Source organism: Sapajus apella, unplaced genomic scaffold, assembly GCF_009761245.1.
Source record: "Sapajus apella isolate SASKATOON/1434 unplaced genomic scaffold, GSC_monkey_1.0 scaffold14, whole genome shotgun sequence".
In the NCBI taxonomy this organism is placed as follows: Eukaryota; Metazoa; Chordata; class Mammalia; order Primates; family Cebidae; genus Sapajus; species Sapajus apella.
In genome coordinates, this window is record NW_022436954.1 from 16,096,966 (window position 1) to 16,115,073 (window position 18,108).

General features: G+C 52.6%; 1 protein-coding gene across 6 annotated transcripts in view; it reads right to left on the reverse strand.

Annotated features, from left to right (window-relative positions):
- The window catches only part of CUNH11orf49 (chromosome unknown C11orf49 homolog), a 218,865-nt gene that overhangs the window by 429 nt on the left and 200,328 nt on the right, over positions 1 to 18,108 (reverse strand). For 3 of the 6 annotated variants that reach the window (XM_032282268.1, XM_032282270.1, XM_032282267.1), the window contains 5 exons: positions 9,481 to 9,566; positions 7,540 to 7,732; positions 6,847 to 6,956; positions 2,746 to 2,809; positions 1,688 to 2,477 (listed from right to left, as the gene is read on the reverse strand). In XM_032282268.1, coding sequence (XP_032138159.1) covers positions 2,303 to 2,477; positions 2,746 to 2,809; positions 6,847 to 6,956; positions 7,540 to 7,732; positions 9,481 to 9,566 — 628 coding nt within the window. In that variant the 3' untranslated portion in view covers positions 1,688 to 2,302. Of the gene's footprint in view, positions 1 to 1,687; positions 2,478 to 2,745; positions 2,810 to 6,846; positions 6,957 to 7,539; positions 7,733 to 9,480; positions 9,567 to 18,108 lie in introns of those variants that run through there. The other 3 variants (XM_032282271.1, XM_032282269.1, XM_032282272.1) reach the window with 2 other exon arrangements.

Here is an 18,108-nt window from a genome sequence, read left to right on the forward strand (position 1 = left end):
AGCAGTCCTGCCCCTTGTCACAGCAGTAGGCTTGATTGGTGGGTTTCAATGGAGCTTATTTAAGGCTGGGTATGGTGGCTCACACCTGTCATCCCAGCGCTTTGGGGGGCAAGGCGGGTGGATCACTTGAGGCCAGGAATTCAAAACCAGCCTGGCCAACATAGCGAAACCCCATTTATACTGAAAGTACCAAAATTAGCCAGGCATGGTGGCACATGCCTGTAATCCCAGCTACTTGAGAGGCTGAAGCATGAGAGTCGCTTGAACCCGGAAGGCGGAGTTTGCAGTGAGCCCAGATCATGCCACTGTACTCCAGCCTGGGTGACAGAGTGAGACTCAAAAAAAAAAAAAAAAAAAAAAAAAAGTGTGTGTGTGTGTATGTACATACGTAAACCCAGACTTTAATGGGACCCTTTAAATTCAGGAAGAAAAGATGTATTTGTGTGTAAACCCTTAGCTTGGCCACTCCTTTCCCTCGGGGCTTCTTAAACCTCTGCCACCTAAAGAACCCTTAAGGTAGTTACCACTGGGCTGGGAAGTGGATGATTGGAAAGAATGGGTAGAAGGAAACCTACACTCTGCAAATGTTAAGCCAGGTATTTGCAGAATGTAGGTTTGGGACCCAAACAGCTTTGTAATGTGCATTGTCAATAGGTGTCACTGAGTCTGAGGACACCAGGATTTGAGAACCGTCTCTTATGTGCTGTAGGTCACTGTGGGCCTAGAGAGCTCATCACACAGCCTGAGCTTTTTTTTAAAGAAAGGGTCTCATACTGTCACTCAGGCTGGAGTGCAGTGGCATGATCACGGCTTACTGCAGCCTCAACCTCCTGGGCTCAAGTGATCCTCCTACCTTGGCCTCCCAAGCAGCTGGGACTATAGGTGCAAGCTACCATGCCTACGTAATTTTTTGTTTAGTAGAGATAGGGTCTCTCTATGTTGCCCAGGGTGGGCTTGAACTCCTGGGCTCAAGCAGTCGGCCCACCTTGGCCTCCCAAAGTGTTGGGATTACAGGCAATGAGCCACCACACCCTGGAGCTTCTTAGGGGCTGGAATGCTCATTCTTGGCCTCCGCCCTGCAGGGGTTTGGGAGGCAGTTCTTGTAATGATCCATTCTGGGTAGGGATGGGGCCAGGGCAATGTGTATGCCTAATAGTGGTGACATCCACCTTCAGGGGAGGTAGCCCTGTTCTGCTTGGGCCTCTGGGTGGGTTTGGCTTTCCGGCCCCCCCCCCCCGCCCCACCGAAGACCTCAATCCAAAGAAGTTGAAGACCACTTGTCCTTACCTGCCTCCCGTCCTGGCTGGGATGTGTCTACCCCAGGCTTGTGTCTTTCACGGCTGCGTGCCACTGCCCTAACCCCAAGCAGGTGCTTGGCAGGTGTTGACTGAAACTCTGGCTCAAAGGCTATGCAGTATTAACCCTTTGTGGCCACAGTCTTTAAAGTTATGGGAACCTGGCCTTGAACTCTCTGAACTTGTTTCCTAAAGGCCATTGCAGCTGTGAGCACCTCTCTTCTGGAAGGCTGCTGTTGGGAGAAGCTAGGCCCCACTGCCCATTATCTGAGGCAGGTCCCGCGCCTGAGTGGGCCACTGGCCCCTACCTCCTCGTCCTGCCAGAAAAGCACTGGAGATCCAAACTCCCCTTTTCCCTTCTCCCCCCAACCTGGGAGCTTTAGACTCACCACTTACCAGACACGAGGGAGTTTATTCGTTTCACATTTAGCTATTAGACACAAAGGGGACTTGAAGCAGTTTTTGCAAGTGAAATTGCCTTGCCCACCCTTCTCCGTCCTACCAAGGCTAGTGACTGTTCTCCAGTAGAAGGCCACAGCGGCCATGTCCTCCTGGTACTTGTGTCGCAGGTGTCACCCTTGATGGTGCAAGGCCCTGCGTGGCTATATGGGTTCTCCCCTTAATGGAGTGGCTGTGAGGAGATGAACCTTATCAGGGGACCGGCAGAGGCTGGCTCAGAAGAGACTGCTCTTCTTAAGAGGTTAGCAGGACTAACAGGCTACGGCCGAGTCCCCTTCCTAGTGAAAAGGTGGCTTCAGCACAATCTGTCAGCCTGGGGCCTGAGTGGAGTTCACAGGCTGACAGGACCAGGGAGAGCAGGCAGTTCACCTTCCGGGCCATGGGCTGGGCTGCTCATCAGAGCCCCTCTGGCCGGTCTTGGGGCTGTTATTCGCCTTGTCAGCAGCAGAGGGCAGCACAGCAAAGTGCTGGAGAGGAGGCTGGGTGGGTGTGCCAAGGGCTGGGTGGGAGCAGGTACAGGGTGTTGCGGGCAGGACCCTTCAGACTCCTCAAGTCTCCGACTCGTCTGTCTCTTCGGTGGAGCCATCACTCTCTCCATCCACTTTTCGGGAATGATGGAGGGGTCTCCAAGGGGAGCCAACCCGGGGAGGGGTCCGGGAAGGTAGGCAACTGGCCTCTGGACTGGCTGTGACTGAGTTGACCAGGCCTGGGACCTGGGCCAGCCTGAAGAAGGGAAGAAGCCTGGAGGGCAGCGAGAGTCCTGTCCAGAGAGCAGGACCTCCATGCTCACTCTTACACTAGGGGAACCCCTGGGCTGCAGCCCCCAAAAGACTCAGAGAGAGGGACATCTCAGGCCTCTGCTGGCCCCCACACCCTTCCCTGGCTGATGCAGGACGTTATAGACAAGTGCTGTTGGCCCCATATGGGGCACAGCCGTGTCCGACCCGTCTGGCCCCCACAAGGGGGCAGCATCTTCCCACTTGACACTTACAGCCGTTCCAGCTCCTCGTCCATGGCTGGGTCATGCATCAGATCCCCCTTGTCAGGCAAAGCTCCTAGGAGATCATTGGGAGCACAGTAGTTAATCTGATGGCCCCTCAGCCAGGTGACAGATGCCACCAGGCCCCTCACCTTCACGGCTGCCTGTCCTGCTGACCGTGGGAGGGCTGATCTAAAGATCTGAGGACTGCTAGAGGGGCCAAAGAACAGTCGCAGAGCAGGAAGGTCCTGGTTGCTGCTTGATACATTTATTGAATCCTAATGCCTACTTTCCCCTCCTGGGGCAGAGACCACAGCCAAGGAGACATCCCCAAACAAACGTGATCCTCTTTTAAGGCCAGGTGGTGGTTGTGACCTGGTGCAACAATCAAGGTGACCCCACTTTGGAGACAGATGGTAAAAAAAAAAAAAAAAAATGCTGCCTCTGCTCCTCCAAGGAGAATCTCAGGGGCAAGAGAAGGCTGGGTCAGGACCAGAATCACCCACCTGGCATAGGCCAGTTTCCAGTTTGACCAAATCTTTTTCAGATGCCTCCTGGCCCCTCTTGCACTGTTTGTGTTTTGCAAACTACATCCTATGGGACCCACTCATCTGGGGGGCGCCCTGGGGACTAAGGGAACAGGGCTGACCTTCTCCATGACTGGTCTCAACCAGTGTGTCTTCAGATTTCTATTTCATAGCTGAAGATGCAGGTGAGGCCCGAGATCACATCCTTCTTTCTGTCTCCCATTCCACCCAGCCATCCAACGTTAGTGCTCAGTAAAAGTGGCTAAATGAGGCCAGATGTGGCTCATGCCTGAAATCCCAGCACTTTGGGAGGCTGAGTGGATCACCTGAGGTCAGGTGTTCAAGACCAGCCTGACCAACATGGAGAAACCCCATATTTAATAAAAAAATATAAAAAATTATCTGGGAGTGGTGGTGGGCGCTTGTAATCTCAGCTACTCGGGAGGCTGAGGCAGGAGAGTCACTTGAACCCAGGAGGTGGAGGTTGCAGTGAGCAGAGGTCAAGCCATTGCACTCCGGCCTGGGTGACAGAGTGAGACTACATCTCAAAAAAAAAAAAAAAAGTGGTTTAATGAGGGAGAGGGAGAGTGCCTTTTTTTTTTTTTTTTTTTTTTTTTTAGACAAGTCTTGTCACCCAGGCTGGAGTGTGATTATGGCTGACTTGGCTCACTGCAGCCTTGACCTCCCAGGCCCAAATAATCTTCCCACCTCAGCCTCCTGAGTAGCTGAGGCCAGTGGTATGTGCTACCACACCCAGCTAATTTTTCTTAAAGAGATGTGAGTTCTCCCTATATTGCTTAGGCTGGTCGTGAACTCTGGGGCTCAAGTGATTCTCTTGCCTCAACTTCCCAAAATGCTGGGATTATGGTGGAGCCACCATGTCTAGCTATTAGTGTCCTATTTATTTATTTATTTGAGACAGAGTCTCGCTCTGTTCCCCGGGCTTGAGTGCAGTGGCACAATCTTGGCACACTGCAACTTCTACCTCCTGGGTTCAAGTGATTATCCTACCTCAGCCTCCCAAGTAGCTGGGACTATAGCCGCCCGCCACCACGGCAGGCTAATTTTTGTATTTTTAGTAGAGATGGGGCTTCACCATATTGGCCAGGCTGCTCTTGAACTCCTGACCTTGTGATCCACCCACCTCGGCCTCCCAAAGTGCTGGGATTACAGGCATGAGCCACTGTGCCTGGCCATGTCCTTTTTATGTTTGTTTATTTAAAAATGGAGTTTCGCTCTTGTTGCCCAGGCTGGAGTGTGACCTCGGCTCACCACCACCTCTGCCTCCCGGGTTCAAGTGATTCTCCTGTGTCAGCCTCCCAAGTAGCTGGGATTACAGACATGCGCCACCACGCCCAGCTCATTTTGTATCTTTAGTAGAGATGGGGTTTCTCCACTTTGGTCAGGCTAGTCTCAAACTCCCGGCCTTAGGTGATCTGCTCGCCTTGGCCTCCCAAAGTGCTGGGATTACAGACATGAGCCACCGTGCCTGGCCAGTGTCCTTTTTTGAGATGGAGTCTCACACTGTCACCCAAGCTGGAGTGCAATGGCACAATCTTGGCTCACTGCAACCTCTGCCTCACAGATTCAAGCAATTCTCTTGCCTTAGCCTCCCAAATAGCTGGTATTACAGGTGCCTGCCACCATGCCCAGTTAATTTTTTGTATTTTTAGTAGAGATGGGGTTTCACTATGTTGGCCAGGATGGTCTGGAACTCCTGACCTTGTGATCTGCCCGCCTCAGCCTCCCAAAGTGCTAGGATTACAGGCATGAGCCACCACGCACGGTTGGCAGTGTCCTTTTTAAAGGCCCTTAGAAAAAGGGGATGAGGTTAGTCCAAGCTGTGACCCAGTTGCTAGTTGGCTTTTCCTTCTCCTTCCTAGTGGCGGCGGTTGGTGGGAAGGAAGGGTGGCTGTAAGCAGGAGTATGAAAGAGTACGGGGGCAGAGCCCACCCACCTCCCTCTTACTCTTGATTCCGGACTCTTTTGCCTCCTTTTTTTTCTTTTATGAGACAGAGTCTTGCTCTGTCGTCCAGAATGGGGTGCAATGGCACAATCTCCACTCACTGCAACTGCTGCCTCCCGGGCTCAAGCAATTCTTGTGCCTCAGCCTCCGGAGTAGCTGGGATTACAGGTGAGTGCCACCACGCCCAGCTAATTTTAGTATTTTTAGTAGCAATGGGGTTTCACCATGTTGGCCAGGATGGTCTTGAACTCCTGACCTCAGGTGATCCGCCTGCCTCGGCCTCTGAAAGCACTGGGATTACAGGTGTGAGCCATTGTGCATGGCCTGTCTTTTGCCTCCTTTCTAGCCCTAGTCCAGCAGGTGACCTCGGCTACCCATCTCAGTTAGTTGAGGGCTCCCCAGACTTGTGCATGCCTCAAGCACCAACTCAGAATAATGAGGCTGCGAGTGACATGCAGTTCAGCCCGGTGGGGTTTGTGTTTGTGTACCCCACAGCATCCCCTGGCTGACTGTGTACTGCGTAAGATAAAAAATGTAAAGCATCCAGCTCAGTACTTAGCCTGCTGTGGTTGGCATTTAGTGAATGTTAACTTTCCTTCCCTCGATCCCATTCCCTCAACTGGCAGGAGGAAGGAGGATGCCATGTATCTTCTTTGAGACTCAGGCACCTGGGATCCCAAGCACAGCAGGAGGATCTCTTGAGACACAAAAAAATAACGTCTTGCTGGGCGCAACGGCTCCCAACTGTAATCCCAGCACTTTGGGAGGCCAAGGTGAGGGGATCCCTCGAGCCCAGGGGTTTGAAACCAGCCTGGGCAGCATGGCAAAACCAACTCTACAGAAAACACATTTTCCTGAATGGTGGCGCATGTCTGTAGTTCCAGCTACTAGGTAGGCTGAGGTGGGAGCATCACTTGAGCCCAGGAGGTCGAGGCTGCAGTGAGCTGAGATTGCACCACAGCACTCTAGCCTGGGCGACAAGGTGAGACTGTCCCAAAAACAGAAACAAAACTCCTTAAACTCTAGTAGGATGGAGGCTTGCTGGCTCTTCCCTTAGGATAGCAGTGGCTGTGGGAGGGGAACAGGAGGGCGGGCAGAGAAGGCTCAGTGAGAAAAACAGCCGGCAGGAACAACTGCCGCCGCAAGCTACCCGCATTGTTTTTCCTCCCTTTCAGATTAATCAGATTTCTTTTTTTCAGCTTGGAAAAAAGGTCTCCCGAGACACACCTCTGCCCTGTTTGTAAATGGGATTCAGGTCTCTTTGATATATAATCTCTAGCACCACTGAGTAAACAGTCTTGTGTCTACCCTACCTGCAGGCCGCTCCCCAGAGCAGGGCTGGGGACTCTCAGGAGGGGCTGGGCGCGGCGCCTCTGCTGTGGGGAGGCAGCTTCATGCTGGGGCAGGGCCACAGGCAGGGAAGGCTGTCCCCTACCACGGGAATGTGTCAGAGCCGTGTTTTGTCATGCGTGTTCCCGCTCCCTGGGACTGGGTCTGGCCCTGGGAAGTCAAGGCTGAGACGGTGATGCCCCTTCCCCATGGAGCCATGCAGCCAACAGAGACCAGCTGCTCCGTGTGCTGTGTGGCAGGAGAGGCTGACCGCTGCTGATTCTGGCTTACCGAGGGCTTGGTTGATTCCATGGTGCTTGGAGAGAGCCATGAGGAATCCATAGAAGGTCAATCTCTGGACGTTGCTCAGGACCTCTTTGACAAGTGCTGGGGGTGGGCAGCTAAGGATAGATGCAAGATTCAGAGACTAGCCAGGCTCAGGGCAACCTCTGCATCCACACTTCCAGGCTCACGAGGATACCTACAGCCAAGCCAGGGGCCTGTCTTGGGAGCCCCAAGGTCCCAAGGGATCAGGCCCTCACTGTGGTCAGGAGGGACCGGCATGTTCACTAATGGATGCTCTCACCAGTGGGGCAGGAGTGGGGGTAACTCGGGGAAATGTCTACAGGAAACCAAACCTGCTGCTCGGTTCCGAAGGGTACACACAGGGCAGATTACCCATCTCTCTGTGTAGGAAAGTTTTATACAAGGAGTGCTCTTTCCTGCTCTCTAAACTGTTAAGGCCAGTCTGTCACCCAGTAAACTGGTCATCCACACTGGTCTTGCACAGGTGAAAGCAGTCCTTTGGAAGTGAGCCACTTGGGAGCCTTTCAGTCAACAACTGGTTGGGGGCAAATGGCACGGCTGCATTATGACTGGCAAGGGCCCTACAGGCCCTGGGCCGGGCACAGCATCTTGCAGAGCTCTGTTTCGCCGCAGCAGTCTGAGGTCCCTGGGGTTGGGGGCCGCGTGCCCACTCCTCACCTGTACTTGTGCCGGTCACACAGGTTTTCCAGACACTGGCAGAACAGCGACGCCTCCACACCCTCCAGCATGCTGGCCTCACCCAAGGCAGGTCGCTGGCGGTGCTGCCCGCTGGACGTGGGCACGATCACTGTGTTAGGATTCTTGCCCGACAGCAGGTCCTGATAGATGGCGGCCACACTGTCCAGGAATTCTGGAACCACAGGGGTGGGGGACAGCTCAGGCAGGGAGGACACATTCTGTCCCTTCTCTGTGTCCTCCCTTCTCTGCCAGCTCAGTCCCACAGCAGCCTCGGGGCTCAGGGCGTGGTGTCCTGAGAGCAGAGGTCCTCAAGCTTGTTTGACAGCACACTGATGAGAGACGACACTAATCTGGGTTCTGGCTCAAATATCCCACCCTCTGCCCAGTGCTTCCTGGACCAGGTGAGACCCACCACTGCACTTTCATAGCACCTTAGGCTTTTTTTCTGGCACTTAGCCGGCGGGGGGTAGTTTTCTGTGTCATCACTTATGATGACATCTAATCTGTCTCCTTGCTGGAATGCACAAAGGCGGGGGTCAAGCCTTGTGGGCCTCTCCTGGCCTAGCACTGTGCTTGGCACCTATTACAGCCATAAATATTTTCTGGAGGAGTGAACATGTGTGTGCTCCTGCTGGTAAGCCCCATTGTGTGCGGCCACCTGCCTCGCTACCTCAAGAAAGTGTGTTGGAATAGCAGCAAGGAACAGAGAAAGCCGCAAGCTGCCGATGAACCAGTCATCTGAAATGGTTTTGACATTTTGTAGTTGAGCCATTGTTAGAACCGCTGACTTATGGCCCAGCTCGTCTCTAACACACACTGCTGCGCAGTGTCAGTGATGCCCCCGGCCCAGTGTAGTGGCTGTCCCATTCCTCTGGGACCGCTGCAAGAAGAGGGCTGGGAAGGCAGTGAAGGGAAGATGTTCTCCCAGACATGGCTGCTCCTTCTCTAGGGCCCAAGAGCTCTGGAGAAATGGGAAATGACGGGTGCTGCCAGGAGCAGGTGTCGACACCCCGGGCCCCAGCCCCTGCCTACACAGCCCTTGGGCTGCCATCAAGTAAACAGAATGTGGGGTCCAAGTGAGGCCAGGGCTGGCTGGGGCCACCAGTTGGCAGGAAGGCCACCTCTAGGCTCAAAGGACAGCCTTCTGTTTACTGGAAGAGCCCGTTCCAAACAAGTTTGTTTATGAACACAGTCAGCAGGTTGTAAACCAGCATCCTATTTATGTATCTGTGTGTGAGCTGGTGTATACTTATATTTGTTTTTCTATATTCCATCTGATTCCAGAGAAGACTTAAGGGTGCAGGTGGTGTGAATCGGGGAGCAGGGTGGGAGTGTGACAAAGGACTGGTGTGTGCTTTTTTAAAGCTGTGGGGTGGAGGAGAATGTGCACTCAAATGCACGATCGACTGCCAAGGGAGAGACCCTTGAAGGCAGTAAAACAGCAGCAAGGCTGAGAACCCCGGCTTTGGAGTCAGCTTTCAGGTCTGGTCTCTACCACCTATGAGCTGCACGACTTTGGCTACCTACTTCTGTAAGCTTATCCTGAAAGGATGATCTCTCAAAGTTCTTAAGATTAAAGTCAGTGCTGCACCTGGGACAGTTTTCAGTAAGCAGTGAATGCTGTGGATGCAGTGGACGTTGTTAATGTCATTATCACTTAAACTGATTTGTTGTGTTGCTGACTGAAAGCACCGGGGTTTTCAGTGTCTTCAGGAGGCTGAGGAAGTCAGCTCTGCTGACTGAATCTTGTGACCACCACGGAACGCTAGGCATCCTGTTAGCGACCTGCAGTGAAGCACACCCCCAAGGGCAGTGGGGAAGAGAAACGTGTGTGCCAGGCACACAGATGGGGAGGGCAGCAGGGTGGGTCAGGGAGATGTGGTCCTATGCGGAGCCACATGGGGCCTGGGGCACTCTCACCTGAGTAGTAAAACTGGATCTGGAAGGCAAAAAGGAAATCTGAAAAAGACATCAAGCAGTCCATGGCATCGTCCATGAGCACAATCCTGAAGGGGAAAGAGAGAATCTGAGAGAATGGGGTGGTGGTGGGGCGGTTTAAGGAGGGGAGGGAGAGAGGGGGAGGGAGGAAGGGAAAAGTGAGGGGGGAGAGAGGGCAAGCTGTTCCTGCCCCCCCCACCCTACCCCCAGTCTCCCCAGGGCAGCAGGACATTTAGGAGAGGGCTCCCAAAAGCATGCACCTCCTAGTCACCTCACTGCTCCATCAATTGGACTCTGCCACCAAACTGAGCCGACCACACTGTACCCCGAGCAGGCACCCGGTACAGTCTCAGCGGCACCAGCTAGCGGATAGAGCACGGGGAGGGGGCGGTGAGGAGAGGGTGCAATTGTAATGCAGCCAAGGTTTCTTTTCATATACTTAAGCAGTAAATCCTTTCATTCTGCCGTGAGGACCATTTAGTTCAGAATAAATACAGCTGATCAGAAAAGGCAAAAAGAACAGCCAAGGGGTTTAAAGGGTCTTGGCAAGTGGTACTGAGATTTAATAAGCTCCCAAAGGGCCAGAACAGCAACAGACACCTCCACCCTGGGACACAGATGGCAGACAAGGGGAGAGAGAAAGACCTACTGGGGAATCTGTGCTTGTGAGGGTCAAAACCACACTCATCCTGTACTGCCACGGCGGCCCCGCCCCTCCTCGCTGTCCACCTTAACAGGCTGCTAGCCCCATGGTTTCCGTGTCTCTAGTCCCTTCCACTGAGGACCCGCCTCACAGGAAGAAAGCCATCTGACTTGGAAAGGGATCAGACCAAGGCCCTGCTCATCCTCTGCTCAGGCCCGGAAAGGAGCCCCTGCCGCGCTCCACCACATGCCAGGCAGGTACCAATCACTGGCTGGGGTGGAGTTGGCCCCCAGCTTCTTTCTGATCGGGCCCTTTTGGCTTTATCTTTACTGTTTTTTAAAAATATTTTTTGGCCGGACGCAGTGGCTCATGCCTGTAATCCCAGCACTTTTGGAGGCCGGGGCAGGCAGATGATGAGGTCAGGAAGTTGAGCACATCCTGGCTAACACGGTGAAACCCCATCTCTACTAAAAATACAAAAATTAGCCGGGTGTGGTGGTGTGTGCCTGTAATCCCAGCTACTCAGGAGGCTTAGGCAGGAGAATCACTTGAACTCAGGAGGCAGAGGTTGCAGTGAGCCGAGATCACGCCACTGCACTCCAGCCTGGGCAACAGAACGAGACCCTGTCAAAAAAAAAAAAAAATGGTTTTTTTTGGGGGCTCTCCTTTCTTGTATTTTTCTAAATCTCTCTCCACTTCCCTGGGTCAGAGGTTCCCCAGACTGGCAACTGGATCAGCTCCAGAGAAAGCCAAGATTGCTCACTGCTGGGAAGGGGACTTCAAAGAGCCTGTGACGCTGTGCAGCCACTCCCCTGGCCTTCGAGCTGGCTGGAGACAGTGGTTCCTGCCTGTCTTTATTGTAGTGCCATTTCCTGAGTACCCTACCTCATGGCAGGCTGTTAAGGTCTTACATCTTATCTCGCCACAATCCTGCAGGTGGGTCTTATTATTTCCATTCTACACGTGAAGAGTCTGAGGCTCAGAGAGGTCAACCTGCCAAAGTCACACACATAGGTGGGGCGCCTGCTGGACGCCACAGGACGGGCACCTTCCAGGAGGCCACACTGCCTCTTTGAAAATGAAGATACACAGCAGAAACACTAACATTTTATCTCCTAGTTTCTGTGGCTAATTTATTTTCTTTCTTGTTACCTACATGTTAGGTACCTCTTGGAGAGAAAGACTGCTGCCTCCACTAACCAGAATTCAACACTAAAATTCCAGCAGGAAAAAATTCAAGGCTGAGGGCGGGAAGAAGCAATGCCGCTGAGGGCCACAAGAGAGTGCCCTGGTCCCTCCATCAGTAGTTCCCGGACTAAGAGCAGTGCCAAAGGCCAAGTGCTTACCCTACCTTTGCTAACTCAAGGAAAATCCAGGCAAGCAAAACATCTGCCTTCCCATCCGGATGGCAGAATCTGTTTTGACATCTGGATTGGGGGAGCAGGGATATGGCAGAGAGTGGGCAGCTAGAGAGGACCAGGGTTAGCAAAGACACCCAAACTGCAGAGGAAGAGCAAGCTCTCCCAGGAGCGCCCAGGGAGCGAGGGCCGCCAGCTTCTCAAAGCGTTTCCTTCACAGGCTCAGCAGGGCAGGCAAAAGCTCTGCAGATGAGAAGCCACTGACTTTCCCTTCTTGCCCTGCTCTTGGGACAGCTGAGAACCCCAATAGTCTAAAGTTAATTATGACAGAACAGCACTGGACTGCGAATATCCCCAGCAGGAAACACCAGGGAAGCCCAAACCTTTCCCCACGTTCCCTGGCTTCTCAGTTTATCATCAATTGACGCAGCACTCTCACTCTTATAGCAGTAACTTCAGATTTTCATTTATTTATCGCCATTTGTTTACACTGTGATATAATGAAACACCATAAAAGGCACCCTTTAAAAGTGTACAATTCAGGTTTTTTGTTTTTGAGACAGAGTCTCACCCTGTGGCCCAGGCTGGAGTGCAGTGATATGATCTCACTCACCGCAACCTCCACCTCCCGGGTTCAAGTGATTCTCCTGCCTCAGCCTCCTGGGTAGCTGGGACTACAGGTGTGCGCCACCATGCCCAGCTAATTTTTGTATTTTTAGTGAGACGGGGTTTCAACATGTTGGTCAGGCTGGTCTCAAACTCCTGACCTCGTGATCTGCCCACCTCAGCCTCCCAAAGTGCTGGGATTACAGGTGTGAGCCACTGCGCCTGGCCACCAGTTGTTTTTAGTTTATTCACAAAGTAGTGCCACCATCATCACTGTCTAATTGCAGAAATTACCTCCCTTTGCAATTCTCACCAATAGGCCTTCCCCGGATCCAGGACCTGCCTCCCAGCCTCCGTGGAGGCCTTAATGCTGAGTGCCATGAGCACCTTCCTCTTTCAGCCACAGATGGGACTAGAAGCTGCAAAGAGTGCACACCCTTCCAGCCTCAGAACGGGTCTGCAGCTTTCTGCTAGGGGCCATCTTGACCTTGAACATCAGCAGTCCCTTTGGAGACCGGCCATTGTGGGAGAGGGAGCGTACACCGTGGGAGGGTAGGGGTGTCTGTCAGAGCAGGGCAGCCCAGCAGGTGCCTTGTAATATGGGTAGCAATAGAGGCAGGTACCTTTTTTTTTTTTTTTTTGAGTCTTGCTCTGTTGCCTAGGCCAGGGTGCAGTGGTGCGATCTCAACTCACTACAACCTCTGCCTCCCAGGTTCAGGTGATTCTCCTGCCTTAGCCTCCCGAGCAGCTGGGATTACAGGTGCCTGCCAGCATGTCTGGCTACTTTTTGTATTTTCAGTAGAGACGGGTTTCATGTTGGCCACCATGTTGGCCAGGCTGGTCTCGAACTCCTGAAGTCAAGTGATCCACCATAGAGGCAGGAACCTTTCTTGAGTACCCTACCTCATGGCAGGGTATTAAGTCATTTGACTACATTAATTAAATTTTATCCAACAACAGTCCTACAGGTGGGTCTTAATGTTGTTTCCATTCTACGGGTGAAGAGTCTGAGGCTCAGAGACTGGGGGGCTAAAACGTATGCCTGGCAGAAGGGAGCAGGGGGCAAGGGAAGGGGATCAGACAGAGGTGGGGGCTGGCTTTCTGAGGGACATGTGGCTGGACTCCAGCAGCATGTGTATGAAGGACTGAGGGGGCCGGGTGCGGTGGCTCACAGCTGTAATCCCAGCACTTTGGGAGGCTGAGGCAGGTGGCTCACAAGGTCAGGAGTTCGAAACCAGCCTGACCAACACGGTGAAACCCCATCTCACTAAAAATACAAAAATTAGCTGGGTGTGGTGGCAGGTGCCTGTAATCCCAGCTGCTTGGGAGGCTGAGGCAGGAGAATGGCTTGAATCTGGTAGGTGGAGGTTTCAGTGAGCCGAGATCACGCCATTGCACTCCAGCCTGGGCAACAAGAGTGAAACTCCATCTCAAAAAAATAAAAAAAATAAAAATAAAGGACTGAGGGATTTTTCTCAACTGCAAGCAGTGAGACTGGCTGCCTTTTCAAAAGCCAACTGGATCTGAACTTGTGTTAGCAGCAGCACCAGCTATGACTCTCCTCAACCAGAAACCCGGGCCATTCTAGACATCCTGGAAACTCCCCACTCCTCTGCCCCAAGCCAATCAACCAGTCACCAAGTCCTGTCAATGCTATTGCTGAAATTTCTCTTGAATCCATCTACTTCTTTCCATGTCCGCAGCCGCCAGCCTGCCCGCAGCCGCCAGCCCTCTCTTCTTGACGGCGGCATGACCTCCTACCCAGTTTCCCTGCAGCTACTCTCGCCTTCTTCTAATTGAGTATCCATGCTGTGGTCAGAATGACTTTCCTAAAATGTGAATGTGATCATTTTACTATTGTGTTGAAAACCCTTCACAGAGGCCGGGCACAGTGGCTCACGCCTGTAATCCCAGCTACTCGAGAGGCTGAGGCTGGAAAATCACTTGAACCTGGGAAGTGGCTGTCAGTGAGCCAGGATTGCACCACTGCACCCCAGTCTGGGTGACAGAGTGAGACTCCGTGTAAAACAAACAAAATCCTTTAAGCCTTCCCACAGGACACGGTCCCTGATTTGGATCCGGCCCGTGAGCCTGCTCCATCTGCCCCCTGCCTCCCTCCACTCCTCCACTGCATTCTGGCCACAGTGGTCCTTCCGTCCTTCTGAAATTGTTCTTCCTCATGCCCTCCAGACAAGTCTGTCCCTCTGCCCATAATGGTCCCTGCCCTCCATGCCTCCTCCTTACCTACCAATATCTCCATATTCTTCAGGCTGAAGCCTCCACAGCACCTCTCGGGGGAGATGGAAGAGAACAGCACCTAACCGACTAGAATGGCCCACTACTGGCTTCTGCAGCTCTCAGCAATCTCCTCACACTGTTGTCTTTTTCCTGAGAACATAAGATCTACCAAGTGACACCTCTGTCTCCCTGCTTGTGGCTTGACTCTAGTATGGTGCCTGGCACATAGTAGGCAGTCAGTGTCTGTTGAACGAAGAAATGCATGAACAAATGAGCTAGAGAAGCACCGTCCCCTTTTCCTCCTGCCAGGTGACACCTGGAGTAGTTTCTTAATCCCTGTCATAAAGATACTTAGCGAAAATCTTTATGGAGAATGCAGGCATTTAGAGGGATGAAGCAACTCGGCGAAGGTTACAGGCTAGGAGCAAAAGAGCTATCATTCAAATACGATTACTTTCAGGTCTGGACAGTCCGTTTAAGGGGAGTAAACTAGCATCCCAGAGAAGAGGGTCGGGCTGGTGGAGAGTCTAAAAACCATGATATTGGACAAATTACTGCATTTAGATCCTTTTGCTTAGAAGCGAAGACTAGGGAGGAAGTGAGGGCTAAAACCCAAGTCTCGAAGGGCCGCCTCTGTGGGGGGAATTCACGGGGCTCTAGAGTTTGGCTCTCGAGACTTTTTCTAGCTGCGTTGTTCTAGGATTGTGGCTGATTTGTAATGGAATGAGATGTGTGTTGCCAGAAATGTTCAGGCAGAAGCTTGAAGGCTCATACTTCCCAAGGGTGGACAGAACTAACAGCTTCTCCTGTTAGTGCTAAGTCTAGTGTGGGGAGAGTCTGATGTTCAGAGGTATGGCTGCAGAAGATTCTGAAGGATTGACTGAAAGGTGTTTTTAATCACACCATATGCTGTGCTGTCCATCTGCAAACAGATGCTGAGACCCATGAAAGTTCTAGGCACCTGGGACCTTCCCTGCTGTAGAATCTTTCTAGCTGTGGAATCTCGGCAGAACCGTGGGCAAAGGCAGGCAGGAAGCTCCTGGTTAGTCTTTGCCTTTGCCTGCAACCCTTCTATCCCCATAGACAGCTCCTTCCTCCTGAATGCAAGCTCATCGCCACTCCCAGAGGGCTCAGGAAAGACTCTTCTTGGAGAGGTCATCCCATGTGCTATTTTCCAGTTGCTGGCAGTTGGCTCAGCACCCCTTCCTGCCAGAGGCTTTCTGCTAACGTACCAGCTGCCCTGACACCTGGGGGGGCCTGGCTGCCCTGCTTTGAAGTGGAGCCAGCAGGGAGCTGCTGCCAGTGAGAGTCTGCATACATCTATTGGATCATGAGGGGATCCTTGCTGGCCTTGCCTCAGGGCTAGAGGGAGGAACTGGGGAGAGGAGAGGCACTTGGGTTCAAGCTGCGCTGAGCAGAACCATGTGTGGGGCGGAGCCTAGGACGGGCAACCAGAGTGGCGACAGAGCACTTGGCCGATCTGAGGGCTGGCCACGCTCTCCCTCCCCTGCTGACTTCCAGCAGCTGAGATGGGCAGACTGGCTGGGAGTTCTGAGGGTGCCAAGGAAGCAAGAGCTTCCAGCGTGGACCTACCGACTTGCCAACTTCCTATTCACCCCTAATGAGGCTCAGTTTCCCTGGTCTAGTGGCATGGGCTGCACCCGTTTTCCTGAAGTTCTGGATTAGCTGACCCCAGGATCAAGTCCCAGTTCCACCACTCACTGGCCAAGTGTCCATTTCCCTCTGAGCCCCAGCTTCCTCCTCTGTGAAGAGGAAATTATCATAGTTCCTGTCTCCCAGGATTCTTGAGGAGCATTAGCATGATGGTGTTATATGTGTTCGTTTCTAACAGGCACTCAGAGTAAGTGCTGGCTGTAATCAGTATGTTCTGTCTGCTTTAAAGTGCTGGGAGAGCCCAAAAGGGCAAATAAGAATAGAGCACAGAGGAAGTGCGTGCTGTCAGCGTCCACCAGGCAGGGGTCTCAGGTGGAAACCAGCCATCTAGCTCCCACTTTACTTTTGGGGGAAGCCAGCCCTCAGCCAGGGCCAGAAAGAAGAGCCACTTTCCATCGACTTCTTTGAGGAGGTCACATGACCAGCGCCATTCATGGGGTGGCTGAAGTGTGTCCCCAAGGCTGTTTGGGCTCATAGTGCACCTCTGTGGTTTTTGTGTGAATGTCAGGGCCATGAGAGAGAGGCAGCGATGACACGATGTCTGGTTACCTTTTCCAGGTGGGAGGACAAAGGCTGCCGTGAAGGTGTCCTGGGACGTTTCCTGAGGGTCGCTCCTCTCGTGGGCTGGGTTGGAGGCCATGCTGCACAGGCTGCCTCTAGCCCAGGCCCTTGAAAGTGGCGTGGGATGTCCAGGTCACTGCTCTGCCCTGGCTCCAGCCTGCACCTCCCCCAAACCCTACTTGCCCTGAAATGCCTAAGACGCTTGATCCAGAGGGTGTGGGAAACACTGTGATGATGATAATAGTTAATATTCATTAAGGACTTACTCTGTCAGCACTACACACCTGTAAGTTCATTTTCTGCTCATATTAATCCTATGAGGTCAGTTCAGCGAATATCTTTATGGAGAACACGGACATTCAGAGGAATTAAGAAACCTAACACAGCTGACAAACTAGGAGCGAAAGAGCAGTGATTCCAATACAGGCCTCTCTGACGCTAATCACAGTTCCGAGACCACCTGCAGCCACTTCTGGTGAGGAAGTGTGGGCTCTGCACGGTCTCGTGACAGTGAAGCGTTCCTGCTGCTGCCCCTTCCCTTCTCCCCGCCTGGGTGTTTGTTAGAACTGCCCCAGAAGGCCTGGAAGCTTAGGCTCCGGGTGCTGCTGCTTCCCTGCAGACAGCCTGAGGCCTCACGACTCTGGAACCTCCCAGGAAGCCTGGCAGCTAGGGGTGAACTGGTCCACAGACCTTAGAATAAAGACCCAATGTATGGCCTGTAAAAGCCTCTTTCCCTCCCTCTGCCCTCAAATACCTCAAATCCAGGCCTGCTGGCTTCTCTGGTCCCTCCGGGCCGTTACTGGTGAGAGCCTAGCTGCTTCTTCACACTGCTTACTTTCCCTGACATGCTTTTTGCTCTCACTGCTCTCTACCTAATCCCCCCATCAATTTTGATTTAAAGGAAATGTTTAAAACCTCAGAAAACTACAGAGAATAATGTAACAAACACCTGTGTCCCCACTAGCAAATTTTATCAGACCATAATGTCTTACGTGTCCTTGCTTTCGTTTTTAAAAGCTTTGTCAAATGTAGCATTACAGTTCCCATCTGAGCCACCTGCGCATCTCGCCCTCCTCCTGTCCTCTACCTTCCTTCCCTGGGAATCACCAGGCTTTACTAAAACTTGAGGGTCTAGCGTTTCTCTGCTTTTTTTTTTTTTTTGACATGGAATCTCACTCTGTTGCCCAGGCCACAGTGCAGTGGCACCCTCTTGGCTCACTGCAACCTCTGCCTCCCAGATTCAAGCTATTCTCCTGCCTCAGCTTCCCGATAGCTGGGATTACAGGCGCGCGTCACCATGCCCAGCTAATTTTTTTGTATTTTTAGTAGAGACCGGGTTTCACCTTGTTGGTCAGGCTCATCTCAAACTCCTGACCCCGTGATACACCCGCCTTAGCCTTCCAACGTGCTGGGATTACAGGTGTGAGCCACCGCGCCTGGCTCCTCTGTGTGACTTTATAATGAACTCATGCAAATATCTACGTTCTTAAAACATTATATAGCTTTGTTTTGCTTTATTTCAAACTCTAT